The sequence below is a fragment of the Pseudophryne corroboree genome, chromosome 1, assembly GCF_028390025.1.
Source record: "Pseudophryne corroboree isolate aPseCor3 chromosome 1, aPseCor3.hap2, whole genome shotgun sequence".
Classification (NCBI taxonomy): Eukaryota; Metazoa; Chordata; class Amphibia; order Anura; family Myobatrachidae; genus Pseudophryne; species Pseudophryne corroboree.
In genome coordinates this window covers 1135779057-1135802887 of record NC_086444.1, presented here as the reverse complement: position 1 = coordinate 1135802887, position 23831 = coordinate 1135779057, and the positions used below count along the sequence as shown (strand labels likewise).

The following is a 23831-nucleotide window of genomic DNA, read 5'->3' as shown; positions in this document are numbered from 1 at the left end:
TCTCTTGGAGTTCTGGGTACCAAGCTTTTCTTGGCCAATCCGGAACAATGAGTATAGTTCTTACTCCTCTCCTTCTTATTATTCTCATTACCCTGGGTAAGAGAGGCAGAGAAGGGAACACATACACCGACTGGTACACCCACGGTGTTACCAGAGCATCCACAGCTATCGCCTGAGGGTCCCTTGACCTGGCGCAATATCTTTGTAGCTTTTTGTTGAGGCGGGACGCCATCATGTCCACCTGTGGCCTTTCCCAACGGTGTATAATCATTTGGAAGACTTCTGGATGAAGTCCCCACTCTCCCGGGTGGAGGTCGTGTCTGCTGAGAAAGTCTGCTTCTCCGTCGTCCACTCCGGGAATGAACACTGCTGACAGTGCTAACACATGATTTTCCGCCCATCGGAGAATCCTTGTGGCTTCTGCCATCGCCATCCTGCTTCTTGTGCCGCCCTGTAGGTTTACATGAGCGACCGCCGTGATGTTGTCTGACTGGATCAGCACCGGCTGGTGTTGAAGCAGGGAGCTAGCCTGACTTAGGGCATTGTAAATGGCCCTTAGTTCCAGAACATTTATGTGTAGGGAAGTCTCCTGACTTTTCCATAGGCCTTGGAAGTTTCTTCCCTGTGTGACTGCCCCCCAGCCTCGAAGGCTGGCATCCGTGGTCACCAGGACCCAGTCATGTATGCCGAATCTGCGGCCCCCTAGAAGATGAGCACCCTGCAGCCACCACCACAGCGACACCCTGGCCCTTGGAGACAGGGTTATCCGTCGATGCCTCTGAAGATGCGACCTGGACCACTTGTCCAACAGATCCCACTGGAAGATCCTTGCATGGGACCTGGCGAATGGAATTTCTTCGTAAGAAGCTACCATCTTTCCCAGGGCTCGCGTGCATTGATGCATCGACACCTGTATTTGTATTAGGAGGTCTCTGTCTAGAGACGCCAACTCCTTGGACTTCTCCTCCGGGAGAAACCTTTTTATCCTGTTCTGTGTCCAGAAGTGTGGCCGGAGAGACCAACCAGCCACACGTGTAATGGCGGCTGCGGCACTGAAGGTGTTAACCCTTGTGCCTGGCGCCATATTAAGGGACAATGGGCGCTGGGCGTCACTGTTAAACGTACTTACGGCGCTGGGTACGGACTGTTTAAAAGTTTGTTTAATGATGTGTTTTAACATGTCATATGTAGTGCTCTATGCACAATTGCAGGAATGCATGTTTAACTGTATTTTATATTCAAGATGTGGTCATCTGTATATTTAAAGAGGAAAATGCACTTACTATTATAGATGTCTAAATAATCATGTCTTATCCTTTGGGAATGGGACAGGGCCCTTAGCATGCCACTTCCTATCAGAGAGGTGTGAAGGACAATACCTTTTGATGTGTAAGTTCTTTAGAGAGAGATGCTAATCACTGGGTTTATGGGCTTGGAACTTGTTTCATGTACCTGATTTAATTGACATGCGAGCGACCTATGCAGGAAGGAAGACTGTTTGTATTGTAGCCTTCCTGTTGTGGTCTCAGACACTGGGTTTGCCTGGAGATGTGAATGAGACAGAAACATTGTGTTTTGAAGCTATGTGATAAATTTATCAATAGTGAATGTTAATCTGATACCAAACGCCTGTGTCAGAGGAAGGAGGATATTGTTTTATTGCACTTATATCCTTGTAAAATGTGATTTATTGGTATTTTGTAAAATAACCTGATTGGTTGGAGAAGACAGGGAGGGCTTACCTCCCTGTGATACTGTGTGGAAAACTGACATAAAAAGGAGACCTGCGTGCCTCCAGGTTGTAGTTATACCATCTTATTCTGCTGGAACATCTTGCTGTATGCTGTTGCCCCTAGCAATAGGGAAGAGTTCTCTTTAGAACTATATTTGAGCAAATAAACATCATTGCCTCAAGAAGATTGCTTCATCTTGTGACCAACAGGGTTAGGCCAAACCTAGCCCCGTCCTCCGGCTGTCCAGGGAAGCACCTAACGTCTCCAAGCTCCGCCTTCCGCCAGCTACCGGTAGAGGCCTAGCAAGTGGCTAGTGGGGATTCGTCAGCACCACACAGCTGTGGTAAGGCAGTGCGTCGGCACATACAGAGCAGAACCGTGGTTCCAAACGCCACGGCAGGTTAGGAGTTTGGTGGTGGCAGCAAGAACCCGCCCACAACGCAGTGGGTGGAGTCAGTAACAGGCGGTTACTGACGGTAAGCGGGAATCCCCTATGTGGTCAGGCCTCGTGTGGCTTGACTTTCCATTCTGTGCGCAGTCGACGGGACGCGGCAAGCGGCGAGTGCTTCCGTAGGGTACCGTCCTGTCACAGAAATTGGTGGCATAGTGGTGGGATAGTCCCAGGCGGCTTTTCATCACCCGATTGGAGAAGCCGAGTTACTCAGGAGAGGAGTAACTGCAGCGCAGGAGAACGCACAAGATGGCGGAATTCAGCGGAATGTCCAAGGAGGATCTGGAGATTGTATGCCAGGGGAAGGGTGTGGATATCCCTTCCAACGCGTCCAGAAGCGTCATGAAGGCGGCGCTCAGGAGCGTGGAGGAGTCTCATCGGGCGGAGGTGGAAAGCACTGACGGCGTCAGCATCGCAGAGGACAGCCCAACAGTGGACCTTCGTAAGGAACCGGTGAGAACCACAAGCCCCGCCCTCTCTCACAGCAGCAATGTTTCCCAGCAATCCCTAGCAGGGCCAGGATCCCGACGTCCCAGGGGGGGCGGCCCGGATACCCTAGCAGATCGGCTAGCGGAATTGGGGGAAAGGGCAACGGAGCAAGAGCGCTTGATCATCATCCAGATGTGGCGTGATGAGCGGGCACCACAGGCCGTGGTACCCCGGGAGCCATTGTCAGTTGTTGTCCACAGATCAGGACGTATTCAGTTTGCCAAGTTTGCAGACAGTGATGGGGACATTGATGGACATTTACAAGTTTTTGAAAGGACTTGCAAACTACACGATCTACCCAAGTCAGAGTGGGTGAGACACCTTGTGCCCACTCTGCATGGAGAGGCCTTGGAGGCCTATCGAGGAGTGGCGACGGAGGACTGTGGGAACTACGACGAAGTCGCGAAGGCCCTCCTCCAGCGATTCTTCATCACTCCAGAGTCTTACAGGAAGAAGTTCAGAGACTTGCCCAAGAATCCTAGCAGCACCCATGAGCAGTTCGCCAACCAGCTGCGGCAGTACGTGGTGAAGTGGGTGAAGGATTCGGAAGCCACTACATGGGACGCACTGATCGACCTGATCTGCAGGGAGCAGTTCTACCGCAGGTGCGCCCAAGAAGTGAAGGAGTGGGTGCTAGATCGGGAGCCACCCAGCTTAAAGATGGCTGCCCAATTAGCCGACAAATATGTGGCAATTCGGCCACGGGGGCAGAAGCGCCCCACCAGCAGCCAGCTCCAACAGACTGTACCACCAAGGGGACCCCCCTCTTCAGCTCATCACCCCCAAAGACAAGCATCTTCCAACCCGGGTGCTCTTAGCCAGCAACCGCACCGCAGCGTCCCTGCAACTGATCAGAGATCATCGGTGCCACGACTGGAGAAGAAGTGCTACGGCTGTGGGAAAATCGGACATCTGAGGATGAACTGTCCTGCATCCCAAGCACCCCAGACTAGTGCCCCAAATCCGAGTGCTGGAGCCCGGATCGCTTGTTTGACGAATGGAGATGAGCCTACAGAGACTGTTCCCCCTCCAGTCAGTCCGATGGAGTGTGGCGAGAGACAGGTGCACTCTGCGGAGAGAGTCACCTGCATGGCCAAACAGCCCCTACACAACATGTGGAGGCACCTGCAGCCAGTCCACGTGGGACCCCTGCAGGGAGAAGGCCTAAGAGACTCTGGGGCCTCAATCACTGTGGTGAGCCCCCACCTTATAGATCCTGCTGCAGTATTGCAGGGTCGCACTGCCACGGTCACCCTGGCAGAAGGAACAGAAAAAGCGGTCCCCATGGCAAGAGTCTACCTGGACTGGGGAGCTGGACCAGAGTTGCGAGAAGTTGCCGTCATGGATGGTCTGCCAACTGATGTGGTCCTAGGAAATGATCTGGGTGGTGGGATCGTCACTATGTTTGTTGGCGCCATTCCCCGGAGTCAAGTCCCAAAACCACCGTTGACATCAGCTACTCCAGCACAGCCCAGCCCAGAGGAAAAGACTACAGCTGCTAGACAACTGCCAGCACAGCCAACCACAGCATCAACCAGCCCAGAGGAAAAGATCACAGCGGCTAGATCAGTACATCGACCCCGCATGCCTTTTGCCTCTGGTATGCCTACGTCCCCTAGCAACGCAGAGGATGTCGGTTCCAGCTTGTGTGATCCTGTGGGGGTGCCCAATGATGCTCCTGACCCAAGTGGTTTGCCAACTCCGGCGGTGAGTATGAGAAACCACACTGACTTTTCCATGACTGACCCCTACCAGACTGACCCTAGTAGTCCCCACCTAGATCCCCCTGTAGAGTGTCCCAATTTAGGAGAGATTGAGGGCCACAGGCAGGAGTTTAGGGAGGCTCAACTCTCTGACCCATTCCCGAAAGGCATGAGGCGCCACTCTGGCAGCGGCCTTGACAGTGTTGGGGCGGGAAGTTTGACCTGGCGGGAAGGGTTAAGGTACAGGTTAGCCAGGAAAGTGGGAGGGGATAGACCAGATAGGGAATGTGTCCAACTGGTCCCCTCAGGGAACGTTCCTGTGCAACCGGTGTCGGTTGCCAGCGAAACCCCTTTGGACAGCAACCCGGAGACAGACCGTACCCTGAAGTGCCTGACACAGAGCTTACCCTGGTCTGGAATGTCGGATAACGCCCAGACCACATGTAAGGCTGGTGCCATGCGTTGGCAGCCGGGGCACTCCAGCGTTTGTGTTGTCTCTGGGCCTCTGCCCATAGGAGAACCGTTGCAGCAAGTTGCTGTGGACATAGCAGGTCCCCTGCCTGTGCGCAGTAGATCGGGGAAGACACGCAGCCTCCCTGTAGTGGATGCCACACAGGATCCAGAGGCTGGTGGTCTGGCCGCCATCACTGTGGCACAGGTAGCGGATGAGGAGGAAGGAGTAGGCCTAGGTGACAGGGTAGGTTTCCCGAGTCATAGGTCGACAGAAGAGGATTGGAGGGCAGGTCTGACAGTTAGGGCAGACAGTTGCCAGATAGGTATGACGGAGGTGCAGTGCCTGGGGCACCATGTGGGAGGAGACAGGGGTAGGCCCAACCCAGAGGGGGTGGAGGCAACCAGAGGCTGTCCCCGACCCACATCACCCAGACCGGTACTGACCTTAGAACCTGTAAGGCCCTACGGACATGTTGTCATTGACTTTAGTCCTGTAGTGAACCCCTTGACAGAGATGGCTAGGAAGGGCATTCCCAAGTCAGTGGACTTTGCACCCGCTTGCGAGTTGGCATTCCAGTCATTGAAGAAGGCTCGGGTACCCGCTCCAGTGCTGATGGCGCACATTCTTGACCAGGACTGTGTGTTACGAACTATTGCGCCACTGCACGGACTGGGAGCTGTACCGAGCCAGAAAGAGCCATATGGGCAGGAGCACCCTGTGGCCTGTTTGAGCAGGAAACTGCTATTGTGGGAGGTGGGGTATGCCACAATTGGGACACCGTGGGTGGCCCTTGTTTGTAACCGGCCCCTCACCGTGGTGACTTACCACCTACCTGTTAGGTGGCTGCAACCTACCTTGGGGGAATTGGACAGACTTTTGTGGTGGAGCCTTGAACTTGGACTTCAGGTGGACTATTTGAAGATTGTGCACCCACGAAGAGAGGCCCACTGCACTATGGATGAACTGTCTAGGCCAGAGCCTACACATCCCAGGTAGCGTCCCCTTCACCCCAACGGACTGCGGGACCAGGACCCAAATCGTTGGGACATGGGTCCCTGGTTGACCCGCTTGAATGGGGGGGGAGGAGTGTGGCCGGAGAGACCAACCAGCCACACGTGTAATGGCGGCTGCGGCACTGAAGGTGTTAACCCTTGTGCCTGGCGCCATATTAAGGGACAATGGGCGCTGGGCGTCACTGTTAAACGTACTTACGGCGCTGGGTACGGACTGTTTAAAAGTTTGTTTAATGATGTGTTTTAACATGTCATATGTAGTGCTCTATGCACAATTGCAGGAATGCATGTTTAACTGTATTTTATATTCAAGATGTGGTCATCTGTATATTTAAAGAGGAAAATGCACTTACTATTATAGATGTCTAAATAATCATGTCTTATCCTTTGGGAATGGGACAGGGCCCTTAGCATGCCACTTCCTATCAGAGAGGTGTGAAGGACAATACCTTTTGATGTGTAAGTTCTTTAGAGAGAGATGCTAATCACTGGGTTTATGGGCTTGGAACTTGTTTCATGTACCTGATTTAATTGACATGCGAGCGACCTATGCAGGAAGGAAGACTGTTTGTATTGTAGCCTTCCTGTTGTGGTCTCAGACACTGGGTTTGCCTGGAGATGTGAATGAGACAGAAACATTGTGTTTTGAAGCTATGTGATAAATTTATCAATAGTGAATGTTAATCTGATACCAAACGCCTGTGTCAGAGGAAGGAGGATATTGTTTTATTGCACTTATATCCTTGTAAAATGTGATTTATTGGTATTTTGTAAAATAACCTGATTGGTTGGAGAAGACAGGGAGGGCTTACCTCCCTGTGATACTGTGTGGAAAACTGACATAAAAAGGAGACCTGCGTGCCTCCAGGTTGTAGTTATACCATCTTATTCTGCTGGAACATCTTGCTGTATGCTGTTGCCCCTAGCAATAGGGAAGAGTTCTCTTTAGAACTATATTTGAGCAAATAAACATCATTGCCTCAAGAAGATTGCTTCATCTTGTGACCAACAGGGTTAGGCCAAACCTAGCCCCGTCCTCCGGCTGTCCAGGGAAGCACCTAACGTCTCCAAGCTCCGCCTTCCGCCAGCTACCGGTAGAGGCCTAGCAAGTGGCTAGTGGGGATTCGTCAGCACCACACAGCTGTGGTAAGGCAGTGCGTCGGCACATACAGAGCAGAACCGTGGTTCCAAACGCCACGGCAGGTTAGGAGTTTGGTGGTGGCAGCAAGAACCCGCCCACAACGCAGTGGGTGGAGTCAGTAACAGGCGGTTACTGACGGTAAGCGGGAATCCCCTATGTGGTCAGGCCTCGTGTGGCTTGACTTTCCATTCTGTGCGCAGTCGACGGGTCGCGGCAAGCGGCGAGTGCTTCCGTAGGGTACCGTCCTGTCACAAAAACCATACCCAGGAACAGTAGACGCGTCGTAGGAACCAGCTGCGACTTTGGAATATTCAGAATCCAGCCGTGCTGTTGTAGCACTTCCTGAGATAGTGCTACTCCGACGAACAACTGCTCCCTGGACCTCGCCTTTATAAGGAGATCGTCCAAGTACGGGATAAGTACTTCGGCCATTACCTTGGTAAATACCCTCGGTGCCGGGGACAGACCAACGGCAACGTCTGGAATTGGTAATGACAATCCTGTACCACAATTTTGAGGTACTCCTGGTGAAGAGGGTAAATAGGGATATGCAGGTAAGCATCCTTGATGTCCAGTGATACCCTGAAATTCTCCAGGCTTGCAATAATCGCCCTGAGCGATTCCATTTTGAACTTGAACCTTCGTATATAAGTGTTCAAGGATTTCAATTTTAGAATGGGTCTCACCGAACAGTCTGGTTTCGGTACCACAACATTTTGGAATAGTAACCCCGGCCTTGTTGAAGGAGGGGTACCCTGATTTCACCTGCTGGAAGTACAGCTTGTGAATTGCCGCCAGTACTACCTTTCTCCGAGGGCAGCAGGCAAGGCTGATGTGAGGTAACGGCGAGGGGGAGTCGCCTCGAACTCCAGCCTGTATCCCTGTGATACTACTTGCAGAACCTAGGGATCCACCTGTGGGCAAGCCCACTGGTCCCTGAAGTTCCCGAGAAGCACCCCCCACCGCACCTGTCTCCACCTGTGGAGCCCCAGCGTCATGCGGTGGACTCAGAGGAAGCAGGGGAAGATTTTTGATCCTGGGAACTGGCTGTCTGGTGCAGCTTTTTCCTTCTTCCCTTGTCTCTGTGCAGAAAGGAAGCGCCTTTGACCCGCTTGCTTTTCTGAAGCCGAAAGGACTGTACCTGAAAATACGGTGCTTTCTTAGGCTGTGAGGAAACCTGAGGTAAACAATTTTCTTCCCAGCTGTTGCTGTGGATACGAGGTCCCAGAGACCATCCCCAAACAATTATTCACCCTTATAAGGCAGAATCTCCATGTGCCTTTTAAAGGCAGCATCACCTGTCCACTGCCGGGTCTCTAATACCCTCCTGGCAGAATGGACATTGCATTAATTCTGGATGCCAGCCGGCAAATATCCCTCTGTGCATCCTTCATATAAGACGACGTCTTTAATATGCTCTATGTTAGCAAAATATTATCCCTGTCTAGGGTATTAATATTATCTGACAGGGTATCAGACCACGCTGCAGCAGCACTATTTATGCTGAGGCAATTGCAGGTCTCCGTATAGTACCTGAGTGTGTATATACAGACTTCAGGATAGCCTCCTGCTTTTTATCAGCAGGCTCCTTCAAGGTGGCCGTATCCTAAGACGACAGTGCCACCCTTTTTGACAAACGTGTGAGCGCCTTATCCACCCTAGGGGATATCTCCCAACGTGACCTATCCTTTGGCGGGAAAGGGTACGCCATCAGTAACTTTTTAGAAATTACCAGTTTCTTATCGGGGGAACCCACGCTTCTTTACACACTTCATTCACTCATCTGATGGGGGAACAAAACACTGGCTGCTTTTTCTCCCCAAAAATAAAACCCCTTTTATGTGGTACTTGGGTTCATGTCAGAAATGTGTAACACATTTTTCATTGCCGAGATCATGCAACGGCTGTTCCTAGTGGATTGTGTATATATATCTCAACCTCGTCGACACTGGAGTCAGACTCCGTGTCGACATCTGTGTCTGCCATCTGAGGTAACGGGCGTTTTTTGAGCCCCTGATGGCCTTTGAGACGCCTGGGCAGGCGCGGGCTGAGAAGCCGGCTGTCCCACAGCTGTTACGTCATCCAGCCTTTTATGTAAGGAGTTGACATTGTCGGTTAATACCTTCCACCTATCCATCCACTCTGGTGTCGGCCCCACAGGGGGCGACATCCCATTTATCGGCCTCTGCTCCGCCTCCACGTAACCTTCCTCATCCAACATGTCGACACAGCCGTACCGACACACAGCACATACACAGGGAATGCTCTGACTGAGGACAGGACCCCACAAAGTCCTTTGGGGAGACAGAGAGAGAGTATGCCAGCACACACCAGAGCGCTATATAATGCAGGGATTAACACTATAACTGAGAGATTTTTCCCCCAATAGCTGCTTGTATACATATATTGCGCCTAAATTTAGTGCCCCCCTTTCTTCTTAACCCTTTGAGCCTGAAAACTACAGTGGAGAGCCTGGGGAGCCATCTTCCAGCTGCACTGTGAAGATAAAATGGCACCAGTGTGCTGAGGGAGATAGCCCCGCCCCTTTTTCGGCAGACTTTTCTCCCGCTTTTTCATGGATTCTGGCAGGGGTAATTTATCACATATATAGCCCTGGGACTATATATTGTGATGATTTGCCAGCCAAGGTGTCTTATATTGCCCTCAGGGCGCCCCCCCCCCAGCGCCCTGCACCCATCAGTGACCGGAGTGTGAGGTGTGCATGAGGAGCAATGGCGCACAGCTGAAGTCTTCTGCCGCCGATTTTCCGGAACACTTCTTGCTTCTGGCTCTGTAAGGGGGCCGGCGGCGCGGCTCCAGGAACGAACACCAAGGTCGGGTCCTGCGGTCGATCCCTCTGGAGCTAATGGTGTCCAGTATCCTAAGAAGCCCAAACTACCACCTGTTAGGTAGGTTTGCTTCTTCTCCCCTTAGTCCCTCGCTGCAGTGAGTCTCTTGCCAGCAGATCTCACTGTAAAATAAAAAAACCTAAATATACTTTCTTTCTAGGAGCTCAGGAGAGCCCCTAGTGTGCATCCAGCTCGGCCGGGCACAAGAATCTAACTGAGGTCTGGAGGAGGGTCATAGTGGGAGGAGCCAGTGCACACCAGTAGTCTAAAGCTTTCTTTAAGTTGTGCCCAGTCTCCTGCGGAGCCGCTATTCCCGTCTCCTGCGGAGCCGCTATTCCCCATGGTCCTTACGGAGTCCCAGCATCCACTTAGGACGTTAGAGAAATTAATATACTGATAAAAGAAGCTCAAAACAGTTGGAATTCAGTTTCACAGAAACTTGTTTATTACATCATACAAAATGGAAATATATAGATATTGTACTCGTATCAGTTGCAGAACAATAAGTTATAATGGCAATATGTCCAGCAGCGATCTCAGTGAATGGACCATTTAAATGACAATGATGTAAAACGTTCTTCAAAGCTTACACAATCCGCTCTATAAAATATCAGGGATACCATCAATAGACAAAACATAAAACACATGCAAACACCAGAAACTGGTATTGGTTATTCTTTATACAAAAGGCGTACAAAAACTCCACAGACGCACAATGTGCGCACTGCAAAATATGGGAGATCAAAGCTACGAGGCCTCATCTTCATTTATTTTGTAAACGGAAGAATGCCGAGTGACTGACACTGTAAACAAGGAATTTATTTCAGCCTCAGAATAGAGTGAAACAGTGGAAAGATAAACTCCCGATGTCCGGCTGTGCTCTTCACTATCGCATGAAATAGAATACCAACCCTCCAGCAGATGGAAAGAACCTCACCAAGGTAAGAGCTACAGTATACTTTTTCTTAATGCACAGAAAAGGGGATGCGGTCAAGATCCTGCCGGATGGAATACCGACACCAGGATCGCGACCGGCACAATCCCAACATATTCTTTCTCTGTGGGTGTCCACGACACCCATAGAGGGAGAATAAATGAGTGTGCTGAGCGTAGCGAGGCACCGTGCCCGCAGAGTGGCAAGTGCCACGAGCCCACAAGGGGCTGCGTTGCGCTCGCCCCCCAGTCGGGATTGTGCTGGTCGGGATCCCGGTGTCGGTATTCCGACCGCCGGTAATATGTACTGATCCCCAGAAAAGCACCATACAGCATGCATGGGCCATCCTAATGTCACAATATGGTGCAATACATACCTATATGTGCAGCCTTTTTTCACAGAAAAAAGGAATAATGCTGAAAGATTATAAACAATTGGGGACACAGACCAACATGACATGACACTATGCAGGTAATAAGTGGTGGCGTTAAAATTGGTTTTCTCTTTGAGCAGAGCTGTGTTATATGCAATAATGCATGACACATAGCGCCGCTCTGTTGCTAAAACAGAGTATTGCAGCTCTATATACATTATTATACAGAATCCAAAGTGCTTGGGAGCACAGGAAAATGAACTTTGACAGTAGAAGGTATTAAATCCCAGTGTATGCTGCAGAGATGCTACAACAAGAACCACCATACCAAGACGTTACATTCATAGAGCTCTATCTTCAGGTCATTTTTACCTTTAGACAAAATGTGATTTATACACCAAATTGTTTATACCATCCAGACAGAGATGTATAATTTTGTTGGCAATAAACACAAAACTGTCAGTGAGGAGTGTGTGTCATATCAAAGGGCAATGAAAATAAACTATTTTGACCTGATTATACAAAGGCATTGGTGAAAAGCAGAGACAGAACTCAGAAATGCCTCAAGTTAGATCGCAATGGTGAAAAAAGTAGAAAACCCATTGACTGTTAAAATGTAAAAATCAACCTATATAATGTTACACACCTGGCACCTTTCTTCCTAAGCAGAAAGTGTCTGCAGCGTTAGGGTGTAGCTGAAAGTAGTAGAGACCAAATGAAATCTGAATTGCAGGACCTTCATCACACCTCACAACCACGTTTGTTATGAAGACCTTTAGGAAACCATCTTGTTGTTGTACAATAGGTCATGTATTTTATGTCCTGAGGATGGAAAAGCAGCCAATAGCGTTGGTTACACCTGATCTGCAAAACTGCTTTAAGAAACACTTTCTGACTTTGGGCAGCATGAAGCCATACGCCACATGAGAATAGTGGCCAAACAGCAGGTACTGTATAAATGATTATTGTTCAGTGAGTGGACTTGAGCCATAAACATTCACAGCCTGCAAAAACTGGTCTTCATTGTTTGGATTAATTATTAAACCTGGCCGATGGTCCCGCCCATCGGTCAGCCAACTTCATGCTGTGAATGGACATTGGATCCATATATCGTGCAGTGTATGGGGGTGAGCAGATTATTGGACCGTCGTTCCTCTCCTTGTCCGTAATCCACTAATCGTTCAATGTATGACCACACTTAAAAGGAAGATGAACGTTTAGTGGTATCCACCAGTGTATGGGTAATTCACTAAAATACCACTCAGGAGCGGTCCTGTCACCCCCCCTAAATGCCAAAAGCACTATTTTTGGTTTGTGGCATGAGATTTACTAAAGATGAAAATTCCTTGTATTGCTGTGGAAGTCACAAACAGTCAATTCTAAATGGTCATTATAACATCATGATTATTAGATGCCTGTTGCGGGGTTGGTAAAAGTAAATAGAAGTTTCCGAATCTGTGTTACTTCACAATATCAAACCTAACACTGAATTGACATTGTAATATCAAACATGGTTTTACTTGATGAAGTCCCTAGTTATGAAAATGAGCTATAAGAAATGGAAACTCAAAATGGCAGCTTTCCTCTGACCCTCTGTGGACTCTGGTATGAGGATTCTGAAACCGCTGCAAAGTGGAAAAATACAAGAAACTGCAGTGATGCAATCGGGACACTGGTCACACGGTCACAGCAGGGTGGAGAGAAACTGACCAGACAAGGGTTGGCAGCACACAGTATGAAGTGATGGTATCTAACCTTTTGTATCTTCAGGCATAAAGTGTTTACACTTCCATATCAAACAGCAACACTGTAATAAATATATATAAAAAAAATTCTCACAGTATGTTTACCCCCCCACTCCTCCCCTCCCCCAAATGTACACAGGTTACTTTTGCCCACACACAATTTTGACAACACAAATAAGACCTGACGGAACCACAGTGAGCTCCCTGGCCACTGATAGTACATTACGTCCCATTTCCTAAGCTTGGCTTGCAGGAGGAGATCAGAGGTTTCGCCATTTGTGACACACGGGGAAAAGCAGGAACGCTGTGGGATAAGCTCACCCGCGGGTATATTACTGGCAGTGACGATTTCTTGTGTAAACGGATTTGCTAGCAAGCCTCTAAAGAATATATACCAATTATAACTACACGAGATTGCAGTCATGTCAGAGTATTGCCGGCTCCCTGGTCACAAATCTACGGCTCACTTATCAATATGAAGCAATCCTTAAGGCACACAATGATGTATAGCTGGCATATTATGGAACGGTCTCTGTAAAAATATTGGGAAACAATTTCTATATTAGATACTCTTCAAATGTGTGCGCAGGCTCTAAAAATATTGTCTAGACCACAGGTCCTCAACCTCGGTCCTCAGGACCCCACACAGTGCATGTTTTGCAGGTAACCCAGCAGGTGCACAGGTGAATTAATTACTCACTGACACATTATAAAAGGTCCACAGGTGGAGCAAATTATTTCACTTGCGATTCTGTGAGGAGACCTGCAAAACATGCACCGTGTGGGGTCCTGAGGACCGAGTTTGAGAACCTGTGGTCTAGACAACTGGTGACATCCACCCCCACCTGTCCAGGGTCACCATTCAATCTGGAAGTACCTGCGCTAATGGACACCCCTGAAAAATTATTGTAGAGCCCGGTACATCCATTGCTGTATTCTATCAGGGACAAAATGCATTGCGCAACAAAAGCCACTCTAACAATCTCATGAGGGTGGTATTCATGTGACCGACGGTCAGCTGACCGACAGTCACATGACCTCCTCCACCATCCCGACCAACAGGGACTATTTCCACTCGTGGCGATAGAGTGGGAATAGAACCCGTGGGGAGCGCAGCGAGCCCGCAAGGGGCTTGCTGCACTCACCCCTCCCCGCCGGGATCCCGGCGTCTGTAAGCTGACCGGCGGTCTCCTGCCCGCCGGTCAGCCGTACTACACCCTCTCATGAATCCTGGAGACCATTTCCCTGTATCATAAATCACACAAAACCCCAGGCCCCCTATATACAACCAGGTCTTCATCTGTATAAAAAAAAAAATTATTCACTGGTCTCACTGCCCCTTTCCTGGACTGATTTTATTACCGAGATTTTTTGGCTGTTGAATTATTTGGAGATAAAAAAATATTTGGATAATCTATATTATTCTTCAGCAGGTCTGCATCCTTGGTATTTATTGGGGGTAAAGCTGGCGCTACGGGTCACCCAATTCGACTGTATTATGGTCAATAACGATGTCTTAATTCATTGTTATTGTGACTTTCGGTATTGAAGTGGATGTGTTTTCAGTGCAATTGGTTTTCTCTCTCTGTACAGTGCTACAGACACTTGGTAGAACCATATAAAGGATAAATGATAATTGTGTTGCCAGTAGTAACCAAATGTTTGCAGTACTCTAAACGGGATTAGAAATCTTTAGAGAATCCGATTGGTTTCTGTGGAAAAATCCTGTTATAGTATATGTCCTAGTTACAGGCATGAGGTAATTATGCAGTTACCAGTGACAAAAGCAATCCATGTTTATAGCACCACAATAGCAGATGTTCCCCAATATTACACTGCAGTATAACGTGCCTGTGCTCTATCCTGCCATAACATGGGTATTATGACCTGATTAGAATATTACTGACCCAGACTCCGCCTCCATACTGCCTGTGCACTATCCTGCCATAACATGGGTATTATGACCCGATTAGAATATTACTGACCCAGACTCCGCCTCCATACTGCCTGTGCACTATCCTGCCATAACATGGGTATTACAGCCTGATTACCACATTACTGACCCAGACTCCGCCTCCATACTGCCTGTGCACTATCCTGCCATAACATGGGTATTACAGCCTGATTACCACATTACTGACCCAGACTCCGCCTCCATACTGCCTGTGCACTATCCTGCCATAACATGGGTATTACAGCCTGATTAGACTATTACTGACCCAGACTCCATACTGCCTGTGCTCTATCCTGCCATAACATGGGTATTACAGCCTGATTAGAATACTACTGACCCAGACTCCGCCTTCATGCTGCCTGTGCACTATCCTGCCATAACATGGGTATTACAGCCTGATTACCACATTACTGACCCAGACTCCGCCTCCATACTGCCTGTGCTCTATCCTGCCATAACATGGGTATTACAGCCTGATTACCACATTACTGACCCAGACTCCACTTACAAGCTGCTCAGTGATGGTCTGTAAGACATGCAATTAGCATACATCATTATGATGGGTATAATATATAACCCCATACTCTCGGGATATAAATACCCCTTACAAGTGTAAGTGTTTTTACTCCACAATAATAATAGAAAACGTAGTGCGACCAGTGTGTGCGGATCAGGGACACATACTTGCTGGTATCCTGCTGATAATCCTTAATAACACATTCCATGGGTATATATTTTTTTTTCTTAATTAGCTCAAAAACGGATTTCATTCTTTTGCTGGCTTCAAGACTTGTTTTTTTTCTTCAGTGTCAATGGATTCAAGAAATCAATCCAAGGTAGTGGCAGAGAACATAAATGGAGAACTCCACTAGAAGGCATTATGGTGAAAAAATGAAAATGGGGAAGGATCCAGGACTACAACACAAGGGTTAGATTTACCAACAAAAAAAAAAAAGTGCAGATGTTGCCTGTAGTAACCAATCAGGTTCTAGCTGTCATTTGCTTTGTACAGTCTCAGAAATTATAGCTGGGTTCTGATTGGTTGTTCTAGGCAGCACCTCCATTCTTCCTCAGACAATCCTGGCACAAGCACCCGCATCACAAATATCTTGCACTTTGGCTTTATAGAAAAGAGCTTATGACTTGTTTCCAATCAACATTTTAGGTTCAGATCAGCTCTTTAAAAGTTTTAGCTCAAATTATAAATGTTGCAATACTCCTTAATGCCTTTTGCAGTAGACATGAGACTAAGGGGAATATTCAATTACCTGGACATGCTGTCGGGTGTAATGTATCGGCAGCCAGCCCCGTAAACACACAGGTTTCACTAAACCTGTGCGTTTTCGTGTGAAAATGCACTTTTTACCAGCCGATTAAATGAAATAGCCCAAACACAAAACCCAAAGAAACTTTGGGGGTATTTACTCCCGATGTGTCATCGGGGGTAATTGAATATCCCCCTTACTACTTCTGATCAGTCGAGAAGCCACTGGATGTGTGAGTAGTCTATATGGACAATAAGATGCATATCATTCCATAGCCAGTCATAGTTTACAAGTAACGCTATTATTTACCATGCTATCATTTAAAGCCAAATGTAGCCCAGTCTACAGGACAGTGCCCCACAATTGGGGGGAGGTGCAGGCAGCATAAAACTGAGGGGGGGGGGGGGGGGGGGGGGAAAGGGAGGAAAATAAATAAAAATTTCCCACTTCAACTAGGTTTCCGCATGTAGAATATTAAATTCCTGTTACTTAGCCTCATGCCTCCATTGCAGAGTTCGGTACCTCCCATGTAGAAACACTCAAAGAATACTGCACACGACTACACCACTGTAATGCACGAACAGGATACCAATATCACCATACTAGTATAATATACCTATACTCAAAGAAACCAAAAACCTGGCAAATACAGTAAGATGTCACTCAGGAGACTCATTATCTGTACAAGTCTTATTTATATTATATATATATATATCTGTTTTTAAAAAAAAATATATAATGTATAAACTGTCAAGAGGCGTCTCTGGATATCCAGCCACTTTCTGTAAGGAAATTTAAAATCCTTTTCTTTAGAACTTTATCTAAGTAACTGGGCAGGCGGCTCTTGGAGGGAATTCCCTGTCTCTTTTGGAGGTGGTCCTTAATGATAATAGTTTTGACCGTCAAGTAACGAGTGGGACTTAAGTTCGATGAGCTGCAGAGCACCTTCTCTCTGTCCGAAAGGAGCTCAAAGCCAGAGAGGTTTTCAATGGCGGCAAATTCTCCCTCTTTACCGTCCTCTCTGCCCCTCTTTGAGCTGGCAGTGTTTTTGTTCTCTTTCCTCTTTTCCCGCTTATGTCGGGCAGCTTCGTACTCTGCGGACTCCTCCAACTTTGTGATGCCGTTCCTGCGGTACCTCTGCAGCTCTCGAAGCTTTGCCCTCAACATTCGTTCCTTGTGCATGTTCTCGAAGAAGTCCTCTATTTCTTTGCTGGACATAAACTGGAAGAGTGGCCTCAGTTTTAATGGCAGTTCCTTCTCCTCCTTGGAGATTTTTCTTTTCACCGGTTTCTCCTTCTCCTTTTTATCTTTTCCCAAAAACGCCGGCACCAAGTTGTAATCCCGTGCTATGTTTTTCCTCCGCTGTCGCTCTTTCAGTTTCCGGACGTACATGTCCACGCAGGATTCTTTAAGTTCTACTTCGACATCATCGTCGTCATAATTCACAGACAGGCCGCTGATTAGAGTCTCGGCATTCTGATCGTATTCAATCTCGTAGTCATCACGAAGGGGCATGTAGCCTAGCTGCTGCTGTTCTTGCACAGTGATGTCTAAGGGGGGTAATGGTGTCGTCAGGCTGGGGGACAGGGGTCCCCCCGTGGGACAAGTATGATCAGTTACTCTGTTGGGAATACTATCCGGAATGCACGCTTTGCCCAGGTTTCCATGAATATACATGCTGACGTAGTGTTCCATCACTTCTTGGGGCGTCCGCGAAGCCCCCACGTGAGCAGCCATATCCTCCTGAGAGAGAACATAGAATAAAATGGCTTAGTGAGCTAGTAAAAGAAGAAAATGCAGTAATATATACAGACGGCAAACTGTCGCACATAAGGGAACACATCTCCTGGGTGAAATGCGTCAGTCTTGTCAACTGAACAGGGAACAAGGGTTTTGTTTGTTTATATCTTACTTATCATGACTTACTTGAGACAAGGTACCCCAGATAGAAGGCAGATACATGACCTGACAAGTATCCATGAGATAAAATGTGTCAGCGATGTGTAGGTCTATAACCCCATAGTTCTCATTTATATTTGGAGGAGTGAATTTAATCGTAACAACTTCATAGTTTCCTGCAGTTGTATAGCAACAATGCCCCAGTCCAGCACCCTAGCCCAGCTTGCGAGCAGGGACCTCCTACCTCTATGACTTATTACCCAGTTTGGTTTTCTAATTGTGTCCAGTTGTAAAGCACAACGGAATTTGCTGCGCTATATAAGAAACTTAATAAAATCAATCAGGTAACTGCCTTCCTATACAGCGTAAGAAGAACGTGCAAGTTGGACAAAATTGCCCTTTAAAAGGAGTTCTTCTTGCTGGATGTAGCAAGTACCTTCAGTGTGATGAATGGTTTACTCGAAATGTACAACTTTGTAACTATAAGAAAGTATATATTTTGCCATTTTCAATGATCTGGTTCTTTGAAAAGCAAATGAAGCAACAATAAAACTCATCTTTCATCCCCCACTCCTACCAACCAAGGGAGGCACCACATTGGTCAAGAACAAGCTACTAGCAGCAGGTCTGGAGGATCACCGGTAATTATTCGCAACAGGTACCAGGAGGTATGCAGCAGTCAACCCTGAATCTGGTTCTTTATCTTGGGGGAGGGGGGGGGGGGGGGAGGAGAAGAGAGGGAGAGGGAGAAAGAGAATCCATAATGCGTCAAATGCCAGTTTTCAAATATACTCTTAACCAAGAAGGAACACCCTAAGACGTAAAGGTAAGCACCAGAACAACAAACTACAGTACATTAAATAGATTTGAGTTGGAAAAGTGGACATGTAACCAATAAAACTCAGTATTTAGGCAGAGGAGAAAAGAAAGTCATGGTAAAACTTTAAAAAAATGCTACACCTGGCGCTTCAGGAAGGCACAATCCACATGACAATAAAATATAAAAATACAAGTAGTACTCCCAGGAGCTAGTCAGTCACAATTGGTGTACACAATGATAGCATAGAGCATTTCTTGTAACATTAATTGCAATGTATTTCTAATGTTACTGTAGAATCACACAGTCTCAATAATTATAAGCGTCCAATACAGGACAATGACAGATTATATATAGTCCTTCTAATAGTTCTTAATAGACTCACATGTACAGATTTTTTTGGAGACTCAGCTCCTTACTTATGGTAAATCCACAGTGATGTCCTGTTTGTAAATAGAGACTCCGTACCTGTAACACTGTACGGTGGGGGTCTAGTAACTTGAGACTTAGCAAGATCCTAGCAGGGATGACTCCAGGTCACAATGTCCCTTGCGGTTGTGCGAGGATGGTCGCTGACGCTAGATGTAGTGTACTGGGGAATTCAGAGGTACCTTGCTGTAAAGTCTGTGAGCGTTATCCCCGTTGTCACAATACTGTCCGGCCACCGGGAAGCAGATAGTGTGTAGCCGTGGATCTGGTCGCTGCAGCGCATCCAGGTGCGGTGGGCGCCCCTCGACTCCGGCTGGTCACCGGAGGAAACAACTGACTGATGAAGGATCCTGTGTGCCAGGTAATGCTGCTGTGTCAGGTGCAGCCAGCACCACTCTATCACTGGTTAATTAGCAGTGGAGACAGTGTGCTGGATCTTAACTGTCAGATGCTCAGTGCAAAATGGTGATGTTAGCTGGTATGCTGATTGCAAGCCAAAATGTGCAGTGTGGCTTCCAATTCCTCCCAGGAGAACAGGCAATCAGTTCAACATGTTTCATTACTCTATGGGTGGCTTTTTCAGGGTTAAATTTCCTTTATATCATGGTAAAACTTACCTGCGTTAACTTTTTTTCAATGGGTTGCCTTTACGGTCACCAGTTCCCTTTTGGACCACGAAGAAAGATTTAACGAAGGTAAGTTTTACCATAATTCTCTCTTTTGTTCTTTGGCGGTCCATGGTCTCCACAGAGTTAACCATGGGATGTCCCAAAGCAGTTGTTATAGGGAGGGAATGCTCCTAAGCTGAAAGAAGGACTTGGTGGCCAAAGGTTGCATCCTGAGAGCCAAACGTATCAAAGGCATAGAACCTAAGAAGACGCTCCGCAGAGTGCTGCCCATGAAGGACACACAGAGTGAGTAGAATGAATAGATACTGTACTCGGAATAGGCAGATCAGCCTGTGTGTAAGCCTGTGAGATGGTCATGCGAAGCCAACGTGCCAATGTTTGTTTATTGGCTGGCCAGCCCCGCTTATGGAATCCATAGAGGATGACTAAAGAATCTGTCTAACTGAACTAGTTCGGTCCACATAGATACTAAGAGCCCGGATCACATCCAATGAAGCTTCCTCCAGTGAGAGACCAGGTTCCTGGAAGGCAAGTACCACAATTGGTTAATTGATATGAAATTTACACACTACCTTAGGTAGGTATCCATGTTTAGTCCGAAGGACCGCCCGGTCCAGGTGGAATATCATAAACAGGGAGCAACAAGAGAGAGCTCCAAAGTCAGAGACTTTATGGACTGAGGCAATAGCTAGCAGAAAAAGTGTCTTGGCAGTGAGCTATTTGATGTCAACCGCCTCCAGAGGTTTAAATGGACTGTGCTGTAAGGCCCGAAGCACCAAGGATAGGTCCCAAGGAGCTATCAGAGGGACAAAATTAGGCTGTATCCGGAGGACCCCCCAAAGGAAGGTACGCACATCCGGTAAGGGAGCCAGTCTCTTCTGGAACCAGATGGAAAAAGTTGAGACCTGTACCTTGAGAGAAGCCAGACGAAGACCCCTGGCAAGGCCTGCCTGCAGGAAAGCCAATAACCTAGGGTCGTAGTTATGAAGAGTACACCAATGGACATAGGAGTGCAAATCCAGTAATAAATGCAAGCTGAGGCTGGTTTATGAGCCCGAAGCATAGTTTGAATCGCCTCACTGGAGAAACCTTTTTCTCTCAGTAGGGATGTCTCAAAGAGCCACGTCGTCAAAGACAGGCGAGAAGGGTCCAGATCAAGGCAGGGTCCTTGGGAGAGCAGGTCCAGATGAAGAAGCAGAGGGAAGAGCTCGTTTATGGAGAGATCAATCAAATCCGTGAACAAATGGCGTCTGGGCCCACCAGTATGAGCATGCCTCCGTCCTCTGAATTTTCGCAGTACTCTGGGAAGGAGAGACACTGGAGGGAAGAGAGGCCAGATGGAAGGCCCAGGGGACTGTGAGACCATCTGGAGGCCATGAGATCGACCTCTGGAAGTCCCCATTTGCGTACCAAAATCTGAAAGACCTCTGGGTGTAGAGACCATTCCTCTGCATAAATGTCCTGTTGACTTAGGAAGTCCGCTTCCCAGTTGAGGACTCCTGGAATGAATATTGCGGATATGGCTGGGAGGTGGAGTTCTGCCCAGGCAAGAATCCTTGTTCCCTCCTGTATAGCTGCCACACGGATAGTGCCGCCCTGACGGATTATATATGCCACTGCAGTCGATTGTATTTGTACTGGAAAAGCCTGGTCACTAGTGTGACCAGCTCCAAGCCGACAAAAATAAAAACTGATGTGCCTGAGCATGGGGGCGGGGTATGAAGGCAGAGGAGCCCACTGCATCTTGGGAGCCTCACAAAGCTTTATTGTTCGGTGCCAGTCATGGTCTCCACCAGCTCATACCCAATGTTAACCCTGTGGAAACCATGGATCCTGAATAAGAAAATTAGCTTTGGCTTGACCAGAGTCTGTAAGATATATGGTCGGCCCCTTGGAGCTTCGCTAGGTTCATTAAAGCAAATCTTTTCTTGTAATCATGAAGCTGTTTGCAGTCCTCAGAAAATTCTTTATGTTTTTGCAAATCCGATATGGAGAAATCTTGAAAGATTTAAGCTGGGTACACACTAGGCGATATTTTAAATGATGGTGTATCTGGAAAGTATTCACAGTGCTTCACTTTCCACATTTTATGATACAGCCTTATTCCGAAACGGAATAAATTAATTTTTCCCCTCAAAATTCTACACACAATACCCCATAATGACGTGCAAATTTGTTAAAAATAAAAATCTAAGGAAATAGGATTTTAATTACCTACCGGTAAATCATTTTCTCGTAGCCCGTAGAGCAGTGGTTCTCAAACTCGGTCCTCAGGACCCCACACAGTGCATGTTTTGCAGGTAACCTAGCAAGTGCACAGGTGTATTAATTACTCACTGACACATTTTAAAAGGTCCACAGGTGGAGCTAATTATGTCACTTGTGATTCTGTGAGGAGACCTGCAAAAACTGCACCGTGTGGGGTCCTGAGGACAGAGTTTGAGAACCTGTGCCGTAGAGGATGCTGGGGTCCAAATTAGTACCATGTGGTATAGACTGGTCCACTAGGAGCCACTGGCTCTTTAAGAGTTTGAGAGTGTGGGCTGGCTCTTCCCTCAATGCCCCTCCTACCACACAGTCTAGAAACTGTGCCCGAGGAGACGGAAAACTGAGAGAAGGATATTACACAGATAGTGGCGAGATTCACACCAGCTCACACAAACAAGGCAAAACAAGCTAGCCAGCTTGAAACACAGCAACAGCTGAATAACATTACTGAACGAAGTAACAATGCAGTACATAACGAAGAACAAACTAGTACTGACCAAGTAACCACTGTAGGATAACGAAGCGCTGGGCGGGCGCCCAGCATCCTCTCCAGACTACGAGAAAAGGATTTACCAGTAGGTAATTAAAATCCTATTTTCTCTTACGTCCCAGAGGATGCTGGGGTCCACATTAGTACCATGGGGATGTACCAAAGCTCCCAGTACGGGAGGGAGAGCGTGGAGGCTCCTGCAGAACTGCTTGACCAAACTTTAGGTCCCCAGAGACCAAAGTATCGAACTTGTAGAACTTAGCGTGTTCGACCCTGACCAAGTTGCCGCTCGGCAAAGTTGTAAAGCCGAGACTCCCCGGGCAGCCATCCAGGAAGAACCCAACTTACGAGCAGAGTATGCCTTAACAGATTTTGGGCACGGCAATCCTGCCGTAGAATATGCGTGCTGAATAGTGAACCTAAACCAGCGAGAAATCGACTGCTTAGAAGCAGGACACCCAAGTTTCTTGGGATCATACAGGACAAACAGAGTCCGATTTTCTGTGACGAGCAGTCCTCTTCACATAGATCTTCAAAGCCCTTACAACATCCAAGGACTTTGATGTAAATGAGGAGTCAGTAGCTACTGGCACCACAATAGGTTGGTTGATATGAACAGCCGACAACCTTTGGAAGGAACTGCTGACGCGACCTGAGCTCAGCTCTATCTTCATGAAAGATTAAGTAGGGGCTTTTACAGGACAAAGCCCCCAAATCGGACACACGTCGAGCAGAAGCTAAGGCCAACAAAGTAACAGCCATCCACGTGAGAAACTTGACCTCAGCCTCCTGTAAAGGCTCAAACCAATCCGATTGCAGGAAATGCGATACCACGTTAAGATCCCAAGGAGGCTGGATGTGCAGAACCCCTTTCAAAAAAGTCTGAACCTCAGGGAGTGCAGCCAATTGTTTCTGGAAGAAAATGGATAAAGCCGAAATCTGGATCTTTATGGGTCCCAAACACAGGCCCATATCCATACCTGCTTGCAGGAAGAGAAACCGTCCAAGTTGAAACTCCACCGTAGGTTACCTCTTGGATTCACACCAAGACACATTTTTTCCAAATGCGATGGTAATGTTTAGACGTTACTCCTTTCCTAGCCTGTATCAGCGTAGGAATAACCTTGCTCGGAATACGCTTCCGGGCTAAGATCTGGCGTTCAACCTCTATGCTGTCAAATGTAGCCATGATAAG

At 47.6% G+C, this 23831-nt stretch overlaps 1 protein-coding gene across 1 annotated transcript in view; it reads right to left on the bottom strand.

Annotated features, from left to right (window-relative positions):
• Nucleotides 1-16776: 16776 nt before the first annotated feature.
• TADA2B (transcriptional adaptor 2B) overlaps nucleotides 16777-23831 on the bottom strand; it is a 52125-nt gene continuing 45070 nt past the window's right edge. Inside the window, exon 2 of the mRNA XM_063923816.1 lies at nucleotides 16777-17847. Coding sequence (XP_063779886.1) covers nucleotides 16855-17847 — 993 coding nt within the window. The 3' untranslated portion in view covers nucleotides 16777-16854. The remainder of the gene's footprint in view (nucleotides 17848-23831) is intronic.